The sequence below is a fragment of the Hippocampus guttulatus genome, chromosome 6 (genome assembly GCF_054856545.1).
Source record: "Hippocampus guttulatus isolate MCC_2025c chromosome 6, RoL_Hgut_1.0, whole genome shotgun sequence".
NCBI classification, from domain to species: Eukaryota; Metazoa; Chordata; class Actinopteri; order Syngnathiformes; family Syngnathidae; genus Hippocampus; species Hippocampus guttulatus.
The window spans coordinates 9,902,794-9,924,929 of record NC_141266.1 but is presented as its reverse complement, the minus strand read 5'-3'; the positions used below and the strand labels follow the sequence as shown (position 1 = coordinate 9,924,929).

Genomic DNA, 22,136 nt, shown 5'->3' with positions numbered 1-22,136 from the left:
GGTTTGGAAAGCTCTGTAGCTGTTTAGACAACACCTCAGCTGCTAAAGAATATGTGAGCAAAAGCCAAGCTGTGAATTGTCTACAGAGCACAGAGGGGAAGCTGGAAATGTCTATAAAAATGTTCTACTGTATGTAAAGTACAGCATCGATGTTGTGAAATTTGGGACAACCACGCCAAGGTGAGCAACCGCCTTGGTGAGACAGTTAAGTAATTCGACTCACATTGAAAGCAGCGATCCTCAAAGTGGGGTAAGGCTCCCGTTAGTGGTGTGCAAAAGAATGACAGAATTTTAAAAAGATATACTGTACAGTATTAAGAAATTCAATGAAACGTTAAATTGATGGAAATATCTTATCGACCATTGGAAATGTTTATGGTAATACCTATTAAGTTATTTGAGCTAGCTGCGCATAGCATTTCAAACCATAAAAGGCTGTGATGACAAGAGGTGATGGTAAGAAAACTAAAGCATAAGGAGGTTGAAATCTAGAAGACGAGAAACTTGCCAGGCAAAATGCGCTGACCTTTGCGTGAACCTTTGCTTCAAACCCCAGAACGGTGCCGTAAGTGATGGATGCCATCAAGCAGAAGTGAAGTCCTGTATTGTTGTCAGTAGTTAAAATAGCGATGTAATACCCAGATGACCCGAATAACTTTCAAGAAAATATAATATGAAGGAAGGAAACACAATCATAAAACAAAATGGGTACACAGTGCGCACAGCGCTGCAAGAAGAAAGAGGCAAGACAAACTGTACATTCCCTCAAATGACAGAAATAACAAAAGTATGAATAATTCTATTTGAGAATCGATTTTAGAACACAAAGAGTTGGTTTGGGGGTATCGGTATTTCTGTATCAATCTCCATGGCACTACTCTATCAAATTTCACGAAAATCATGTGTGGGTGTGTGTGACTTGAGAGGCAAGGAGCAGCTAAAATTAGCCTTTGCTGCTGTCTGCTGTCACGTCATGTGAGTTCTCCTTTGCCCATAGGAAAAAAAGGTGTGTTCAATGAGAGAATACCTGTCCTACGTATTTCCACCTCACAGTCATTTTTAAAAGGTCTGGCCATGAGGGGGGTGCTCAGTGGAGCTGGTTCATCAGTAAGTCACAAGGATACAGCTGTTTTGATAACTGTGGTGGAATGAGGAAGAGAGGAAATGACAAGGGAGTGGTAAATCCAATTAATTCCACATTATTTAATGATTGTTTTACATAAGTCACGCCACAAATAAACTTCCCGCACACAGCTACGCCCAACCCTGCAATACTACCGCAGTTGTAGATTATGTAATTTGTATTTGCTTGTCCGTCATGTTGGGAGAACAAACTGAGATTGAAAGGAAAAAAGGCCAGATCTGCCAAATGATGTTTGTTTTCATTCACTCATTTTTTGAAAAACCGGAAAAGCAAATAACACAAAAGTGTGTTCTTCGTGTATTGAAATGCAAACAAGTTTAGTAATTTCACGCTGCTTTCTAGCATTGTGCGTGCTCCCGCGGCAGCGGATAAAAGTTTTGTCAGGGGCAACTACATTGACAGAACATCACATTGCGCTCCCACATTTAATTGTCACATTGGAAACGCATCGTCAGTAACACTGCACTCGTGTTTCGGTCAGACTACATTCCCCATGATTCTTTGACAGAGAAGCAGGAAGTAGTTCGATTTTTGGTGTGACACAAATGTAGAAGTGGAAGGAATTTAACAGTTAAATTCCCTTTTCATTGGTTTATCGTACGAGTCGCTACTCTGAGTGATTGACACACACCTGGCCCAAACAACTGGCATGCTGAGTGGACAAAAATTAAATACAGATAAGACACTGTCTGTGTCTTATGTGTTGTGTTATTATTTAGTCATTTTATGTTAACTGTTCTTTTGATGGCAGCGCGGGCACCCGCAGCGGCTCCTCTCTCTCCTGTGGTTGAGAGGATAGTAATTTCATCTGTGCTGTATGTTGCACATGTAGCACATTTGACAATAAAGTTGACTTAAACTTGAATTTGAATACTGGGACAGGACGCGTGTAAAAGTGGAACAAAACAATGGGACTGGTGAAATCATCCGGGGGCTAGGGACGAAAGATTTAAAACCGGCCACCCAAAACCGCTACATTGCCGCCCCATGAAAAGGCTAAAAATGGGTTGGTTTTGCTCTTCTTGCAAAAACGCAATATTAATCCGAATGCCGCTGTTGGACTAACGGAGGTGCATAGAACATATGAAGACAATTTTTGACTTGACTTCCCCTTTCTTTTCAATAGGCTACTATTGCGACAAACAACCCATATCCAACATCAGATACAGTATACAGTACTGTATTTTATAAATCAATGACTTTAAGAGTACTGAACTAAACTGTAAACATTTAAAACGGAGATATGAACTGTGCTTCAGAATGTGACATGCATTATTTTTATACGCGTTATACAGTACTTTATATTTTTTAAATATATATTTTATAAACTTCCCAATTGTATAGCTAGGTATACTTGGCTTGTACTGAAAAGTATACAGATACTTAAGAGTATAGTTTTAAATCTTAATTTGTTCAAATTTAGTATATATATAAAAAATACAATTAATGCTTTATAAAGTATACTTTACATACTCCTTTTTTGTAAGGGAGGGTGAGGTCAGCAGTGCTTCTTCATGGAAGCGCGATCTATTGTCTTCTTGACAAATTTTCTGTCTTCTCTCCAAAACTGGCGCGACAGGAAGACATTGCATTGACCTATGTGAAACAGTATCCATCCATCCATTTTCCGATCCGCTTTATTCTCACAAGGGTCGCGGGGCATGCTGGGGCCTATCACAAATGTCAACGGGCAGTTGGCGGGGTACACCCTGAACTGGTTGCCTGCCAATCGCGGTGCACACATAGACAAACAACGATCCGCATTCACACTGAGGGACAATTTAAAACATGCTACATCTGTTTTTGGAATGTGGGGGGGGGCTGGAGTACCCGGAGAAAACACACACAGGCTAGGATAGAACATGCACAGAAAGACCGCAGCCGGAATTGAACCCTGCACCTCTGCACTGCGAGGCCGACGTCCTAACCAGCCGACTACCGTGCCACCCTGCAAAACAATATATTGTATTATTATAATGTATAATATACCGTAATTATATTAATTTAATCCACGAGGGAAATTCATTTAAGACACGTCAGTGACGTCACATAAGAAAATATTCCAAAGCGACTACAGCAGTCTGTCTGGGCTCTCCCTTTTATATGCTACTGCTGCGCCACATCAAAAGAAGCCAGAAGCCATTCTAACCAGCTGGAGCATCTGGTTAGAATGTCTCCTGGTCAAGTGTGGCAGGCACATCACAACAGGAGGCCCAATAGAAGACTCAGGATACCCTGGAGAAACTCTTGGCTGGCTTGAGGACTGCATCGGATTCCCCCGGAAAAACTGTGCGAATGGGCAGGGGAGAGCTAATTACGCCCCGAACCCAGGTAAGCCAACGATTGGATGGATGGTCGCTGGCCATGTCAATACACGCAAGAACATGATTCCTCCCAAGTGGTACAAAACTTACGCATACCAAAAACCATGTAAAACGTGGGAGATACAGGACAGTGCACCCTGCATGTATCATGGAATTTGTTTCCAGTGATGCTTTCCCATGACGGTATCATATTTCTTTGTCGATTGGCTGTGAATCAAAATCTGATGGTTCAAATGCCATGTTGTGAAATGGAGATGTGGTGTCAAGTTATGCTGACGTCAGCAAATAAGGCTAATTGGAGCCTAAGAAAAGCACCAATGGCTTGGGAACAACTACAAACCAGTTTCATATAAACCAGGAGTCAACAACTTGTTTTGTAACCCAGAGCTACTTTTGGGTACTAATGGATTTGAAGAGCTACTATTTTTTTTCTCTGAAAATAACACATTTGCTCAAATTTTGTTCATTATTATGGTATCATTTACACAGCTGTGCCATTTAAAATCTCATAAACACACTGAGTAATATAACGTTCTTGAATCGTATGGTACCCCATGTATGGCTATACGTTACAGTATCAAATCGTCTTTCATTTGAGACCCACACCTCTAACCTACTAAAAATGAAAACGTTCAAAATCTGACAAACACTCCAATCTTGTTTTGTTGATCTTCGGTGTAGCCCAGTCCCAAATGTTCCACAGACTGGTATCAGTCCAGTCCGCGTTGGTTGGGGACCACTGGTAGTACAGTATCAAGTTCGCATAAGTGCCCATAACAATTTGCAATTCATGCTGTATATACAACATTTTAACTCATAATGCAAAAAGGAATGTGGGTGCAGTCTATATCCAACGGGTCCATTTATTAGTTCTTGACAGACAATATCAGGTGTGTATTCCAGACAGAGGCATTGCCAGCAGCATAATGCAGCTTCACTTCCAGACTTGTCCGAAATCAACGTCTCAAAGTTTGGCTGAAGGATATGTCTCACCTGTACACAGACTACTGCAGGTCTATCTGGATTTCTACTGAGAGCCACAACACCGCAACAGAATTCTCAAATATGAAATGTACTGATGAAACCTAAAAAAAATGATATAAGATCATACAAACCAGAAATATTAGAAAACTATACACTGTTGAATGTGCTAGATGAAATAAGTTCTGCATTACAAATATTTCCATGTAAATATAGATCATTTCTTGTTGTCCACCAATTAACATTGCAGTAATCAATTGTGCATTTATGTGCAAGAAATATGGTAAATGTATGGTTGAGAGATCACAAAAAAACCCTAACATTGTGCTTCTGTTACACAACTTCAACCACCCATGTCCCAATACAAAGCAAAAAAAAAAAAAAAAGCATACAAGTTCAGAGTAGATGAACCTCTTCCTAATTATTGAGGTATCAAGGAAAAGCAGTCATGACTGTAAACACTACATCTTCATACACTGACATCCCACTGTCATTTAAACACTCTAACACGTATGTAGGCTACACAGGGCCCTCCAAATCAATCCTCCTTAATCATTTCACCATTACAGTACATTGCTAGTTTAGGCTACAATCCTTGAATGGGATCTACTCAGCCCTCACGCAAGGTACAGTAAATAAATAAGAACAGAACCCACCCAGTTGTCCATCAAGAGGAAAGGGGCGCCCTGGGGACTTAATAGTTGCACTGTATTTACATCCAGTACCCGTTTAGTCTTCGGACAGGCACCCCTTCAAAATATGACCAGAACAGAGTAAATTCCTCCCTGATTATTGAAGGATTTTACCACCCCATCTGAGGACTAAAGAGGTCAGTAAATTCACATTTCAATCCGGAGATGAATGTGAATTGTTAAGACTGGTTTCCAATTGTGACCGATCAAAGGAAACCAAAAGATACACTATATCAAAACAGGATGCTTTTTTCCCCCCTTAGTGCAAGTACGACCACGCCTTACAAGCTCGCCTGTGTCGGGGAAGCATCAATGGGCCTAATGCTCTCACATTTACCTCAGTATTCACACATCTCGACGTCATTTCAGAGATGGTCGTTTTTTGAAGGCCTGGAGGATGTGGATGGTCTCGGGGGGAGCTGGTGGAGCCACCCCTGGAGAGACTAGGTCAGGACCCAGTTTGTCAGATAGCGAGATCCTTGACATCAAGAAAATGATGAAGCGGCAAAAGGGGGGCGTGAATGTTAGAGCTGGAAACCCTCCATGGGTCCTTCCTGCTGTTGAAAGATGAACTGGCCCTGACCCTGGTCCACCTGTGGTGCCAAGCTGGCGTCTTCCTCATCCACACCGAAGTAGTGCTCGATCAGGTTAAAGGCCTTCTGGTAGATCTCCTGGTTCTCATGACTCTGCAGGAATTCAATCTTGTCCAAGCCTGATGTGCACACAAAAAAAGGATGGGATGTGAGGTGAAGGAGCAGGATGTCATTTTCAATTCATGTGCAAATTGTTGCCATCTCGCCAAAATCTTCAAAGGCCAAATTTGGTCAATTTAATTTTTTCCCCCCAAATCATTCTTAATGGTCATTCGCCACATGAGAATGTTTTGATCACTTTCGATGAACACTGTGACCAGTTCTTTAAAATATAAACAAGCTCGGAAAAGTGCAATTGTCCGATAACATTTGTTGGCTGATAACATTTCTTCCTGTTTTTTGTCTTATTGTATTATTATTTGTATTATTATTTTTTTGTTAGACACAAAAAACGATCCAGGGAAACCTATCTATTTTTTTGCCGCCTTAATGGCAGTCACGGCTGGAATCGGGATAGAAAGAAGTGTGTATAGAGGTGGAATTTCCGGCTGCACACGAGAGCTTTCTATTTGTTGCCGCTGGAGGAGACATCGAGTTTTATGTGGCGTTTTTGGTCATTCTGAGGTCTAATAATGGGGAGGAAAAAAAAAGAGGAAACGATCGCAATGAGTTATGCTCAGATTTAATGATGGTTAAATAGTGTGAAAAGCACAGCACTCATCTGTCTGCTCATCTATGCTGAGACGGTTCGCAGAACGAACCATGAAACTGCTATAATCCAAATGTTTTTGAAAATGTTAAAAACATGGAAATTCAGACAAATTGTTCTCAAAAAGCATTTCCATAGGTTGGCAGCCATGCTGTTTTTTTGTCAAGTTTTTCACCTAGTTTACCTTTTTTTTTTTAAACATTTCTAACCTTCAGTCTGTTTCTTTTGCTGCCTAAAAATGTGCATGGATGTACAATTTGTATTGATGCCCGGCGTGGGACTGAACATGCGAGCTGAGGATGAGCACGTCAAACCAAAGAGCAAATCATGTATTGAAAAAATATCCAATCTAATCTTACTGTTTCCATCAAAACTGAGCATTATGTTTATAAAGTAAAAATGTTAGATGCAGTCCTTACTGACGCTCAACCTAAACTAACCTAATGAAGTGCCCAGTGAGTGTATTGGGAATATCTTATGATTGGTAACATTGGTCATGTCCAACTGTGCAAGCTGGGTGCTAAAATACAGAGCTGTACCGTAAGCCTCCTCGATAAGCGCACAGTAAGGATTGATGCCTGTTCCATTCTTTTTGGCCTCCTGTTCTCCCAGTCGGAGGATGTTCTCCAGACCATTCAGAGAGACCTGCACGATCTTAGAGTCCATCACGGTGAGAAGGTCACACATGGGCTTGATAGTACTCAGAGAAACCAGGTACCTATTCACACAAAAGAGAAATCAGCAAGTAAGCCAGTTTCATTGAATGACCTTGAAAGTTACATGAAAGGACTGAAAAATATGTACAATATTGCAATTGTTGTGTTATGTTTCTCTGTTGTCACAATATGTTGGAAAGGTTGCTTATTTTCCTATTAAATGATGCCCCAGTTGGGCACTTACATCTAAATACAGCTAAATGAGCGCCCCATAAAAGTTAAGTATGGAGGCCCTGAAGGGCAAAACACAAAAACAACAACAAAAAAAACTATAAACAAGAGCAAATGAAAAAAAATGCAAAACAGAATTACAAAAAAACCCCCCAAAAAAAATCACAAGGAAAAATTCAACGCAACCGCAAATCAAAAATCACAATACACAAATAAGTAAACACAAAAGCAAAACCAAAAAACATGAATAAATAAGGAATCACATCGACATTTTCCTAAGTGTTTCCGAAAGTGTCTGGTATGTGGGATGAGGGCCGGGTAAATCAGACTCATGGCTGAGTGGATGAGAGGGACGACTTGATTGGACATACGCACCGTTCGTCTTTGACCAGGAAGTTGTCCAACGTAAAGTTTTATTATTTATGGTGACAAATGTTGCCCACTTCCAGAGGAAATGTATAAAACATTTGTTACCTGATCTGTGCAGGAGTGCCGCCCGAGGTGGCATTGGTTATAGCCCACGCTGCCTCCTTCCTTGTGCGGAACTCTGCCTTCTGAAGAATCTCAATCAGTATCGGGAAGATGTTGGCATCAATCACACTCTGGTAAGACGAACACAGCAATCAAATAAATCCACCTGCCTTGAGACAGGAAAAATGGAATCTGTTTTAAGCAGCATTTACTTGAATCTGAGCTCTGTTTCCAGCCGTGATATTAGACACAGTCCAGCAGGCCTCCTTTTTGATAGATTCCTTGGGACTGCTGAGCAAATGTAGTAAACAAGGCAGCGCTGCACAGTTCAAGATCACCTGTGATGAAAAAGAGACGAGAACAACATTTACTCCACATTCAAGAAGAACAAAAGCAAGACATAAATCCAGTGCGTGTGAGCTTAGTGATTCGTTGGACTCGACCTGCGTTTGAATGTCATCTCCTGTAACAATGTTGCCCACTGCCCGTAAAGCAGGAGAAACGACCTTGTAGTCGCTGTGCCTTATGAGAAAACACACACAAACACAGCAATTAAACAACTGTCTTTGTTGTCAAGCTGACATGGACACAATTGTTGATACCATTCTGTTCGTGAAAGAAATATCCAGTGGTCACACAAATAACTTGAATATGACAAGAGTAACAATAAATGAAACTTTGATGAGAATTAACCAATGAAAATCAGACATTGCTTTTAAATTGTGGTTTAACAAAATTATTTTGAAGAATAGGGCTGGACAAAAATGAGGTAGAGTGATCCCTCGCTATTTCGCGGTTCGTTTATCGCGGATTCGGTGCATCGCGGATCTTTTCAAACATATTCATTTTTTAAAAAAGTTTTTCTTCTCATATACATGGAGTACAGTACTGAATATGTTGCTCTATGTGACTCGCTGTTGTTTTGCAGCTTCTCCTGGACTGTTTGCAGACTTTTTGAGGACTTAATTGTTTATTTATTTATTTATTTATTACCTCTGTATGTTAATTGGTCGCTACTTCACGGATTTTCGTTTATCGCGGGTGGTTTTGGTCCCCATTAACCACGATAAACGAGGGATTGCTGTACACCTAGAAGAGGCCATAGGGCATCCTAGGTGACTTCAAACTTGTAAACGGTCAGTCCTCCTATTTAAAGGGTGACAAGCAGTGCCTGCACTGCACCAAAGGAAGCCAAGGAGAGAGTTGACGCAGGAGATTAAAAAGAGCCCAAGTGAAGTTCATGGAAGACAACCCAGAAGGACATCACTTTTGAAAATCATTAAAAGGTGCGACTGGAAATTACCTGTATGCAACTGCATGTTGACACGTAACAAAGCTTCTGGGAGAATGTCCTATCGTCAGATGAGAAAAAAAATCTCTTTGGGAAGCCACATCAGCTCAATATTCAGATACAAAAATAAGGCATAGTGAGATAAGAACACTGTCACTGTTCTGGGACTGCTTTCCAGAATATGGCACAGTGCGTCTCGAATCTGTGTACAATGAAATCTCAAGACTATCACGATATTCCAGAGGGAAATGTGCTGCCCTGTGTCAGAAAGCTTGGTCTCAGTCGCAGGTCATGGGTCTTGCAATAGGATAATGGACCCGAACAACAACTAAAAACAGTCGAGAGCAAAATATTGGACCATTCTGATGTGCCCTTCTATGAGCCCTGATCTCACATCCACGGAAAGACCAGAAACATGCCATCTGAAGAAAGAAAGCACCCTTCAAATGTGGGACAACTGGAGCAGTTTGCTCCTGAGAAGTGGATAAAAACACCTACTCATAGATGCAAATGTCTTCTTGAAAGTTACAAAAATCATTTGATTGCAGTAACTATATCAAAAGGTTGTGCACCAAAATAGTAAGTTGAGGCTATCATCATTTTTGTCCATAGCTGCTACATCAGTTTGTTTTTTTAAATACATTTTTTGAACCTCAATTCAAAAGCAATGCCTGCTTTCATTATTTAATTTTCAGCACATTTTTATTGACTTTATTATTTTTTGCAAAGATAAGTTGAATGTTTCTTACATGAGCAGCTCTACCAGCCTGCGGCAGACCCCAGAGTCAATGACTGTCTGGATCTTCTCATTGGGACCGTCAGACAAGTAGGACAGGGCCCAGCAAGCATCAGCGAGGACGTCTGGATCACTGCTAAAAAGAAGCCTGGAAAGCACACTAAGGCACGGCGACACCTGTCAGCAATTAAAAGAAGACAGGAACATCTTAATTTCAGGAATAAAGTCACATTCAAAAAGAAAAACTAGAAGATGGAGCACAATTGTTGTATTCCTCCATTTAGTCTCGATAACTGACCTTGGAAAAATCTGGTGGCGGGTTTTTCCCACGGCACAAGTTGGACAGAGCCCAAACTGCATTTCGAGTTGTTGTGAGACGATTGGATTTTGCAAGTAGCCTGGAGCGGCAGCGTGCAGGATTATTTAGATGTGACTCAATAATGTTCAACACAATGACAGAACAGTGTCAGGAAGAAAAACGTACTGCTGTAGTGAAGGCAGGATGCCGCAGTTGAGTACGTAGTTCCTGCACTCTGCATTATCTCCAGCAATGTTGCCCAGCGCCCACACAGCCTGAAACACACCACGGTCAATAGAGTTCCAACTGTTGTTGTGCTTGTGAACCACCAGAGGAGCTCAACATTTCCTGGTTGCTTGTCCAAAAGGTAGACAACCGATGTTGATATTGTTGGACTGTACATTGTTGGTTATGAAAGCGAGCGTTGTTCCGCATGCAAATTAATTTCATTACTTTTCAAGAATAGCAGTCAAAAAGGAGTGAAACTTACAAATATACTTGTCCCCAGGCCTGATTTTAAATCCTCATTAACTCATTTTTAGCTGATTCTCTTAGAATGTGTTTTTGTCAACAGTTACTGTACTTTCCGGACTATAAACCGCTACTTTTCCCCCAAACTTTGAAACTTGCATCTTCAAATGTCACGCAATGCATTTGTTCATTTTTATGAATCAGCTTTATGCCGCCAAAAGATTTACCTAAAGTCTCATCACATTTCTGTCACTATAAATTGCTGGCATAGATCGAGGGACAAAAATACATTATTTGTTCTTAAGATATCATTTTCTCACCAATTAAATGAAATGTGATCATTTCTCGTGGCACACCGTTGGAGCTCTCACGGCACACCTAAGTGCCCCGGCACACTGGTTGGAATCACTGATCTAAGGGCTAAGCATAAAATACTGTGTGCGCGTGTGTGTATGTATGTATGTAATGATGGATATTCTCTCTCTCTCTCTCTCTGTCTGTGTGATGTAGCTTTAGGGAATCAACAATTCTGCTGACAATGCATTGTCTACTCATGTTTGCGTTTGCGTACAATGGTTCTCACCTGTTCTTGTACATCTTCGTACTCAGAATTCAGCAGCTCGATGAAAATAGGCACAGCTCCTGTTTCAATCACAACCTTGGTGTGCTGGAAGGTGCCTGACGCAATATTGGTTAAAGCCCAGGCTGCCTCAAACTGCAAACAAACATAAAACACACAGAGACACTTGAATACAATCCAGCAAATCTTGTTTGCTGTGTAAAAACATTACTGAAGTACTTTTGAGAGTGTCAAAATTTAAGCACACACGTTTAGCATTGGGTGGCTAAGAAAAGCTTTTTACCTGCAATGTGCAGTTTTCACTCCTCTTCAGGAACTCAACAAACTGATTCACAACTCCAGGAGTGGCAATAACCTCATCTATGGGTGGGTTGGGCTCTAGAAATGTAAAGTGAAGTTTTTAAATGACATGCACACACACACACACACACGTACATAAATACAAATATCGCTAAACGTTATTAACATACAGTACATGTTTACCGTCAGTCAATAACAAATTAAAAAGAAGGAATTGGACAGCTCTTAAGACAAAACAAATGTAAAAAATAAAAACAATGTGGCAGCGGTGTTTTGAAAATCACAAACATGAAAAAAGTCTCAACTCAACTGTAGTAATAGGGCACTTGAAAACAACCACCACTGTATACTAAGTGCTAAACATTGAGCAAACGATAAAACAATAAATTAATAAAGACAGTAAAAAGCACAAAAACAGTAAAATTAAAATCAAGTCATGCTGAGACACAAGGCAAAAAAAAAAGTTTTTACCCTTAAATTAATTTTAAAGATGGGCAGTAAGGGAGCTTGCCTAGCGTTTATAGGGAGGTCATTCCAAAGAGAGGGACCAGCAACTGACCCCCCCCCCCCTCAAAAATGACAACCAAGAATATGTGGGATAAAATAGATCTGCCTAACATTTCCACTCCACTGTACTGTACATTCACTGTCTTTAGGAGAATAAATATTAGAAATTCTAGAGAGTAAAAACAAACCTTTGGAAAGTAGTTTTCTGAACTTTTGTGTAGCAATTAGCTGATGGTTTGGCTCTTCAGAGAAGATCATCTGAATCATATCAGGTGTTATGAATCCATCCTGTCGATATCAGATTAAACAAAGCAGCAATATGGACACTTGGTATACACACAAAATATAGCATATAACTATATATACACATTATGCATCAACTACAACAGCTAAATAAATAAAAACAATCAATAAAGATATAAGATGGACGCAAGAATTATGGCCTTCATAAAAGTAGCCACAGTAGTAGAGGAAAGATGTTTTCATGTTTATACATATGCAGACAGTAATAAAAAGTAAACACACAATGATGAATACTCACTGTTCTGATTCAACAAAGATTTGATGATGCATGTAATATGACTTACACTGGCAACAGGTACTGTTGAGCTGATGTCTGGATCCTGGATTGGACATTCCAACATTGATTCGTCACCTGACGGCGTACATACGTTTCTCCTCTTAAACAGCTGTGGGCATAGTTGTTGGAATATGATTTACCTTCTACCTGACATTTATTTGGCATTTTGCAACGATAATTTGGTTCACTTGTCAATCATACACAGCCTTCCTCTCTTGCTAATGGAACTGTTAAATTTTGCCAGAAATGTCACTTTACGGTATATCCGGTCCACTTTCCTATCCTACAGTGTGTGTGTGTGTGTGTGTGTGTGTGTGTGTGTGTGTGTGTGTGTGTGTGTGTGTGTGTGTGTATATATATATATTATTTATTAAAAATCAACAAAGCTTCAAGTTAAGCTCAGGCCTATCATGTTTTCACAGGTCATCCTTGAGAGGTTCCTAAACGTTAATTGGAATCCAACTGTGGTAAATGCAGTTGATTGGATGTGAAGAAGTTACAAACAACCAGGTCAGTTTCTAGAACTGGGGCCCCACCTAAAGTGAGCAATTGAGAAGAGCCTAAGTCTGGGAGGTGACCAAGAACCCAATGGTCCCTCTCTCAGAGCTCCAACGGTTCTCTGTAAAGGGAGAACCTTCCAATATGTAAATCATCCCTGCAGCACTCCCCCCTTCAGTCCTGTATGGTAGAGAGGCCAGACGGAAGCCACTCCCGAGTAAATGGCATACGGCAACTAACTCTTACATCAGCCAATCACAAGTCACGGTACATAAAGACTAACTGACAAATTCCAATTCAATCAACTGGGCATCATCTTGTCATGCGCAGAACATTTTTTACTTCCTCGTAATTGCAGCACATGAGCATTAAGTGACAATTGTGTCTCAGTTCAGTCAACAGCACCAGTATGTGATTGTGACACCCATGGTCCCATCCCAGGTGAGTGTTTACCTGCTCCTCTCGTTTCTGTTTGCGCAGTTGGATTCCTTCTTCCTCTCTCCTTCGACGCATCTCTTGAGGATTCAGGGCTTTGTTCTTGTAGCTCTTCATCCTGTAGCTATCTTTCCCTGGACTCGCCATGGTCTGAAGAGGCAAGATGCCTGACAAAGTGACATTGTGACGCTTCATTTTAACAATTGCTGCAGATACTGGTTGGAAATTCTAAGTCTATCAATCACTCATTAAAATTACTTGATCATAGACGAATGTGCAATGTTCGTCTTTAGAAGTTTTCACATTTCTAATTCATCCTAACAGCTCGTGAAAGTATCCAATTCCCGCACTACTACTGACGAATAATGAGCAAAGACACCCCACCTACTCCCACACCCCAAAAAAAAGAATGACAGCACTCTGTTTGGTAAAGGGCTTGTGTTGGGTGCAGAACGCGGATAAAGAATTAATCTTTATATTCGTTAGACTGTATTGGGCTTCCGACAAACACTTAAAAACACTACAGCGATTCAATGTCAATCTTTCCACGACATATTTAGGTTTATCAACCGTTACCCGTATCAGGGCTTACCCCTTAAAACGGCTGTCAAATGCTAAAGTTGCAGTTTTAGTCCTTGCACGCATCTTCCGAAACTATGATTCTACTGTTTAAAAAAGCCGAACAAAATGGCTTTTGGGTGTGCTTTTCAAAACTTCGACTTGGTTTTCTGGAATTGCTACTATTTAATATTTGTGTTAGGCTATTCTGAATCTGTTCCTAGTATAGCACCAGGGCTAGCCTCTTACAGAAGCAGCTATTCTCACCCACTGGTGTGTTTACATCCAACAGTGATAACAACATATTCAACACCGAATACAGGACTTGATTCTTACCCACTCAAGATTTGACGGACTTGAAAACGTTGCAGTTGTTGAAAAACTCAAATTCTTACAAATCTGCCACCCCTGTCGGTAGAGGAAAATGGCGTCCTAGAGATAACTTTCCCAGAAAACACCTCGCGACAACAAGACATTCGTCATTTCCGCCAGCTGTCGATTAATTTCCGGTTCGAAGGCACCAAAATATAAACTTGACGGTAATCCCCTGCCATTAGAGAAGATATTAAGTGGTCCTATGATATAAATGTTTACTTAAAATAAACAAAGACACGAGGGAAAAAAATTAACATTTTTATTTTTGTATCCACTTTTTAGTGCATTGCCTGCACGTTGTTTTTTGTTTTATAATGAAAATTGAGCCCGGAAGTCTCTTGAATCGCATGACTGAGACGAGAAATGTCTTGACTAATGTACTGTATATAATAGGGCATCGTTCCTACGGTAAGTAAATTTACATGTTATTATGCAACCACTGCCGTGTAAATTTGAAACAATATACGTGTGTTCAAGTTTGTCGCTTTGCATCAAGCACTGTATGACTTAGTAAATAATCACGTAGCGTTTTACTCATTACTCGCGTTGGCTCTCGAAGTCCACATTTCAAAATCTTTATAACGTTGAATAGCCTGTGGCTCAACATTTATTCAGAGATGATTTGCTGTGTTTTAAGTACTTCACATTTCCCGAAAATGCGGAACAATTTGGCATTTCATCAATAAATCATATATAAAGATCTTGTGAATTGGTGACTTGTTAATGAATCAGTAGCTCACGTGGTGCCTCAATATCTCAGAAAATGTAGGTGTCCTATTCAGAGGTTTGATATTTTTCGTTCAAAATTATTAATCTGGCTCTATTTTAAATCAACAGGCTGTGGCTATGCTGACATGTGTGATATGCAGTGAGGAAATAATGCTGGAAGAGGACATGAAGACACATATGCTCCTTAGCCATCTGGAAAATGACATGCACTGCCCTCTATGTTCTTTGTATGGAGTGTCCTATGATGAACTTTGCTACCATATTAGCTCTGCACATCCAGACTACCAGCACAAAATCCAAAAGTCATCTCACTCCACTTCCTGTTGTCCTTCTACAACCAGCACTGGTTTTACAGAAATTGAATATCCCCAGACTACAGGTAGCTGTGGTACAGATTCAGAAGCAAAACCCTGCGGATCATCCAGTGACTCATTCCCACTTAAAGAGAGAGCAGATGCCATGCCAATGCAAATTAAAGGGGTTTTAACATCAGAGGGGACTTCAGCCATCTCATCATCTGTAAACCCCAAAATAAAGCGTGGTGGTGGCCTGGGCATTCCTGTTGTGGAAAATGCTGGATATTTATCTGAGCAGAAAAGTCCCAAACAAAAGCGCCAAGCTTCTCCAAAGAATGGTATTTTTTATGTTAAAATTCGAAATCCTTTTAAGAGTTAAAAGATAGAGTTGATGTTTTAGTTTTGTTTGTTTGTTTGTTTGTTTGTTTGTTTGTTTTTTAACAGAGCCATTATCTTGCCCCATGTGTGCACTAGATTTCAGCAGCAGCAGCATTCTGCAGGAGCATGTGGAGTTACACCTGCAGGAACAGCACTCTGCTGAAGGTACTTTGTAATACAGACTAATGTGTCAAGAGGCCATAATACTGAAAATAGATTATCCAAATTAAATTAAGACAAGATAAATCACCTTAATGTGCACAATGAATCTGTTTGGGGGGTTATTTGTTAATGTTGCCTGAATATGAAAGACAAGGTTTGCTGCTTTCCTCAGAAGACATGCAATGTCCTTTTAGTTAAAATTATGTACCAAGAAACTGGACTCGTAGTCAAAAATAATCTCTGGTTCTCCCAGAGCATTCCTGACATAGGTTAAAATGTTGAGTTTGGAGCACAGATGTGCCAAGGTGGATGAAAATCAAAGATCAAATTGTTAAGTAGACTGTTATTTTAATAGTGGACTTACAGGACATGAGGTTTTCAAAATGTCTTTTAGCAGCCGAGAAACTTGAGTGCCCAATGTGTCCAGCTGTTTGCAGCGACAGCGCCTCTCTGCAGCAACATGTGGAACTGCATTTAGACAATGGAGCAGGTGGGATTGTTTTTTAGCATGATTTCAACTAATGTATCTAATTATAGAGACCCATTCATCTTAAAGTAAACTATAACCACATGACACTTGTTTGCCATTGCTTCAGGGAGCTCTGATTCAGACGCAAGACTGGCTTGGAGACTTCAGCAGGAAATGGAGAAGAAGAGGAGGGAGGAGGAGAACCGACTAGAGAAGGAGCAGTTTAAAAAGTTGCAGGTCTGAAGTTTTCAGAGCAGAACGCTGCAAATGTAGTAGCTGAGAACTTCCACATTTTATTTAATGGCGGTAGCACATGCTTGTGTAGTTTTGTCTTGTGCTTTTCTAAAGTTTCTGCATATCGGTTGGACCTGCGTGTGGAATGTTGCATGTGCAGAGGAAGTTTGGACTCGACGGCAGTGGCGGTTATCGCGCACAGATGGAGAAAACCATGGAGAGAGATGTGGCCAGAGGCATCATGGCCCCCGCAGAGTATCATTTTAAGAAGGTGGAGATGATGGAGTCTCTTGCCTCAGGGGTTGATGACGGCAGGACCAGAACTCAAGGTAAGTGTCTGTCTTTGCGTCTCGACCGACATTCTGCAAAAAGTGAAAAGACACCGCCGGATTGACAGAAATGGAGTTTCCATAAATCTATCTGCCTGTCCGTCATTCTGTCTCTGATCTACATGGACGGGGGGAAATCTATCCATCATCCAATAAGCATTCCAGTGTTTTGTGGTGTACAATTACCATTGAACATTCTTGCTCCTATACTACAGTACAATAATGGACATTGATGTAACGACGCGTTTTTGATTTCGATTTCAGCCTATGTATGTACACTCAACCAGTTCTTCAACATTGCCTCGACTGGACCAAGTCTTCCTTCTTTTAATCTGTACAATTGTCCAATAAGAATGGGTTGGCTAAATGTATGCTCACTGCATAATCAATTTAGTTACATGATTTTTAAACTTGCTACATAGCTGTTTATCTTTTTGGAGTGTGGCAGGCATTAGTCCGGATGCAGACTAGCATCTCAACAATCATCAAGTAGTTGCATTTTTTTTTTTGCGGGGACAGGCAAGGTCTGGCGGTATTCCAACTAGGATGCTCTATTACAAATGAGAATTGCCACCTCAACAAAACAAATATTTTCTTTAAATGCAAGGGCTGCAGTGATCTGTGAATGTGAGTTTTCATTATGAAGAATGATTATCCTGAATGTAGAATCCAGGTCTGCACTCAATTTAAACATAATTTCCCTTGGCCTGTGTTCCATTACAAAGTTTTGTGGCATGCAGCTAAAAAGCTTTGAGCTCTGCTCGCAGCAAACAAAACAAACTCAGGAAATAGTGAGTAACAATAAATACAGTAATTTATTGACTGTCCTCACCACTACAATATTCCTAATAAAATGCATGTCTGTGCTAGCAGATATTTCTTTAATTTGTAGACCAGGTGATTTTAAATTTGTGTATGATAAGGTTAGCTAGTATCCAAGTACAGTACAGTATGATCACTATTTTAATGATTTGCTTCGATTGTTATATCTGCTAGCAGTTCAAGTACAGTGCATTAGGAATTGATGGTGTATAGTTAAATTGAGGAAGTCTCAGCACGAGGTAATTGCTGATCTGCCATTTTGAATATCCTTCAGCTGAACTGTTATAGTTTCCCCATGTATTTTTGTTCACCTTTGCCTAGGTGTCATTGGAGCCTTGTGTCAGTACTATCAGACTGAATGCAAAGATTGTGCGCATGTGTGGCTGAGCGCTGACACTGACCACTATTGCTCGTCGCCGGGAGACAAAGGTTGGGGCTGCGGTTACAGAAACTTCCAGATGCTGCTCTCCTCCCTTTACAGACTAGATGCATTTGCTTCCTCTTTACAAGGTGCGCCATTTAGCCTAATATGAACATCTAATTTTGAATTTACACAGTTGGCTCTAATTACACGCTAAAAGCAAATTGTTCAATTTGAAATGAGCACAAACGTAGTACCCCTTAAATACTCTATGAAGCACAAGGGCAGATTTCTGTTGATGGTACACTAGGCAGGAATGAGAGAAAAGGTACACAATCACCATCCATCAGTTACCTGCTACGTACAGTTGATATAAAAAGTCTACATACCCCTGCTCAAATGCCATGTTTCAGGTTTCACCAAAAGTGAGACCAAGATAAATCATGTCAAAACCTTTCCCACCATTAATGTGACCGATAACCTGTATATCTGAAGTCCATCCATTTTCCAATCCGCTTATCCTCACAAGGGTCACGGGTATGCTGGAGCCTATCCCAGCTGTCTTTAAAAAAGTTTGTTGTTGTTTTTTTCCAGTAGAATTGTAGAGGTTATAGGTCACACTGGTGGAAAAAGGTTTCAAAATGATTTATCTTGGTCTCCCCCCCCCCTTTTTTTTTTTTTTGAAATGTCACAAAAATTTGGCATATAACGCAGCTATTTTCTCGAAACTGACGCACATTTCTTCCACAAACTTCATCATAGTACCAAAACAGTTGCATATCAGAGCAAATGAAAAGATAATCATTCATTTTTTAATATACACAACTTTTATTTATTTGATGTTCTCTTTGCCCCAGACAAATCAGTGCCAAGTATCCCACGGGTGCAGACTATGATTGAGGATGCATGGAAATTGGGACTGGATCCTCAAGGTGCATCCCACTTTAACCATAAGCTACAGGGAACAAGAGCCTGGATTGGTGCCACAGAGATCTACGTCCTTCTCACGTCGCTCGGAATCAGGTGCTTACCATTAAACTTACAATATTTACAATTTTTCACTTGATTCATATATGAGTTGCATTACTTTCTATTAATAGTCTTTCTAATTAATAGATCATCTAGCTCTGTTATACTGGATGTCCTCATGAGCATCCTTTCAAAAGATACACTTGCTGTCTTCTAAAGCAGTCTGTACTTTTTTTTTCAGGACATGGAGAAAAAAAACAGACATTTCACTCCAAAACTTTTTTACAAATTACAACCAATATTGTTAATGAATGTGAATTGAATTGATTATTAAAGTGCTACAGTACACATGTCTAGAAAGGCAGAGTAGATGGCATAGAGCAAGTACCACCGGTCTCTTTCTTGATGTTCAAGTACAGGTGTTGAGTAATATGTCATATTTGGCATCCTGTATATCTTGCAGTTCTGTGCAAAGGTTGTGGGCAGGCATTTGCTTTGTAATTTTAATTACCCCTTTTGCACAACACACACACAGTTCAATTAGTCTGGTCTCAACTAAGTTCTTTGAATTCTACAGCCCTGTGCAAATCGATCCTCTTATTGTACAAAGTGAAATAACTTGATTTAAATGATACAGGAGGTATAAATGAAATCTTTTTTTTTCTCAGTGGCCGCATCGTTGACTTCCACCAGCCAACAGGTCCGGGAGGTACCCATCCCCGGCTCTTCGAGTGGGTCAAACAGTACTTCAGTCAATCCAGCAGGAGTAACAGATTGCCCCCCAGAATCATCCAGACCTTAGTGCCCCCACTCTACCTGCAGCATCAAGGTATACACGCACGCACGCACACACACACACACACAGCAATACTGCACCCCAAGATTTGCACACTGCATGTGGCCACTTGGATATATTACACTGGTGAACAGCCAATTTTAATCAGTCGGCCTTATTTTTCCCTGAATGTATTTTGGACGTTGGTTTAAAAAAATATATTTTACTTTTTTCATGCACATCAGGTTTTTGAAATATTTTCTTCTTCTTCCCCTTTTTTTTAGTTTGACCTGTAAAAGCTTGCGCAAAGGGCAGATTCTGAATTAGTGCAAAAAAATTTATCTAGAAAAGTTTACTTGCGTTTGATTTTTTTTTTTTTTTTTTAAATGTTGACCAGTGTTATCTTATTTTGTACTCTTCTCCTTAATAAGTAATTTAACCTGAGCTGGGTTTTGACCTGCATGTGTATAACACTTTGAGTGCTCGTATCTCAAGTCTGCACTGGCAACTTAAAGCAAAAAAAAATTTAACTATTAAAAATAAACCAACAATTGGTACCTTCAAAAACTGCAGTAAGTTGTGTCATTACCATCGTGAGGTGACCAGTCCAGGGTGTACATCTGGGATAGGCTCCAGCTCACCCAATGAGAAGCCATATGTAAAATGGATGGAAAGACGAACACACTGTCGATTCATGTTCAACCACTTGGCAAACGCGGTAACCTTATTATAAGATTACAAATGTTTTGCGACCATATTATGTCAAAGGTTTCCTCGTTACTCTGTCCCCTAGGGCATAGTCGCTCTATCGTGGGTTTGGAGCAGCGGAAGAATGGAAGCCTGTGCCTTCTGCTTTTGGATCCTGGTTCACCATCGTCAGACACCATGAAGTTAATGAGTAGAGACACTGCATCCACAGCCATCCGCCATGTCCGAAAGCTTCCCGGCAGCCTGAAACATAAACAGTACCAGGTAGTGGGAGTCGAGGGTGTGTTGTCTGCTGAAGAGAAACAGGTTAGATGTGTTGTATATAGTACTGTACTGACAGTACCGTGTGAAAGTGTCAGCCCGCCATTCGATTTTATTTTATTTTTTTTGCAATTCTACATTAAGATGTGATTTAGTAGATCCCAGACCACCATCATTTACAAAGGTGGGAGAAAAATGTGTATAGTTGTGGTCTGTTCATCTATTTAACAGCATTATCAGGCTGCTTCTGGGTTCTTGAGTGATGATGAACATATTGCGGGGTGGTAGGGGAGGGGCATTCAAAGAATATAAATTCCTGAATATGTACAGTATATTTAAATTAAATTCTGTCATCGGCGAATGAGCTAATCCACGACAAAGTTTTGTGGAAATCCCTTGGTAAATTTTACATGATCCTGCTAAATGCATGTCTTAATATTTAGTGTTTTTGCTGTCCAAATGATCATAAAAACAAGACTTTTGCACCGTACTGTATGTTAATGATATTTTGAGTGATTTGAAGTATCACAACAGTGATTATTTTTTGCTCTTTTACTTTTAACAGATTCGGATCTTGAACTCCAGAACACTGTGTGCTGAAAGGATCCCATGAACTGAAACGTGATTTTCCCCAAACCCCCAAGCTTCTCACCATCTTTTTGTTTTTAATGTGAATATTAATATATCATTTCAACATGTATAGTATGCTGCAGTCATTTGCTAATAAATGTTCAAAATTACTCACCTATAGTGGAGTGGTTCACTTAACTTCCTGGGTTCAGTTCCCACTTTGTGATGGTGTAAAGGTGAGCAAGTTGTTTGTCTATATGTGGACTATGATTGGCAACCAGTCATTTCGGTCTGATGACCAAACCTTTCTTCAAAAATGGAATACCTGTTGGGTCAAATTCTGCCTTTCGCCACCTGAACGTTTTTTTCTCCATATTTTGCTTTGCAGATTTTTGTTCTTTTGGCCCGTTTGACTCGGCAGCGATATGTCTTCTCTTGACTTTGCTTCTCCAATACTGTTTTGTTGCTTGTGAATTGAACCCTCTTCCTCTTCAAGCCTCTTGTCACGTGTTTTGTCTTCCTCAGTGCTGCTGTCAGAGCTGTCTACTAAGCACCGGATGTCCAATCGTTATCGAACACTTCATCTGGATACCTCAGTGCCTCTCTCTTTACCAATGAATAAACCGGAAGTAATATAAGTTAT

At 40.3% G+C, this 22,136-nt stretch overlaps 2 protein-coding genes across 8 annotated transcripts; one reads left to right on the top strand and one right to left on the bottom strand.

Annotated features, from left to right (window-relative positions):
* Positions 1–4,311: 4,311 nt before the first annotated feature.
* Positions 4,312–14,524, bottom strand: kpna5 (karyopherin alpha 5 (importin alpha 6)). Of its 2 annotated transcripts, none has more exons than XM_086112948.1 (14): positions 14,392–14,524; positions 13,516–13,664; positions 12,572–12,673; positions 12,173–12,272; positions 11,461–11,555; positions 11,181–11,312; positions 10,313–10,401; positions 10,127–10,226; positions 9,842–10,005; positions 8,245–8,323; positions 8,014–8,139; positions 7,805–7,932; positions 6,983–7,161; positions 4,312–5,853 (listed from the first exon to the last, which is right to left on the bottom strand). In XM_086112948.1, exons 2-14 carry the CDS (start codon positions 13,642–13,644, stop codon positions 5,666–5,668), a joined length of 1,611 nt encoding a protein of 536 aa, XP_085969074.1. In that variant the 5' UTR covers positions 13,645–13,664; positions 14,392–14,524; the 3' UTR covers positions 4,312–5,665. The 2 variants fall into 2 exon arrangements, with proteins under 2 accessions (XP_085969074.1, XP_085969075.1); XM_086112949.1 differs by having other exon boundaries at positions 12,173–12,242.
* Positions 14,525–14,693: 169 nt separating this feature from the next.
* Positions 14,694–21,988, top strand: zup1 (zinc finger containing ubiquitin peptidase 1). 6 transcript variants are annotated; one of them, XM_086112947.1, is made up of 11 exons: positions 14,694–14,838; positions 15,268–15,793; positions 15,930–15,998; positions 16,423–16,485; positions 16,592–16,701; positions 16,859–17,027; positions 18,171–18,359; positions 19,068–19,233; positions 19,848–20,008; positions 20,748–20,968; positions 21,489–21,988. In XM_086112947.1, the coding sequence occupies exons 2-11, from the start codon at positions 15,277–15,279 to the stop codon at positions 21,534–21,536; spliced, it is 1,713 nt and encodes a 570-aa protein (XP_085969073.1). In that variant the 5' UTR covers positions 14,694–14,838; positions 15,268–15,276; the 3' UTR covers positions 21,537–21,988. The 6 variants fall into 6 exon arrangements, with proteins under 6 accessions (XP_085969073.1, XP_085969071.1, XP_085969070.1 ...); XM_086112945.1 differs by having other exon boundaries at positions 16,393–16,485; XM_086112944.1 differs by having other exon boundaries at positions 16,390–16,485.
* Positions 21,989–22,136: the final 148 nt, after the last annotated feature.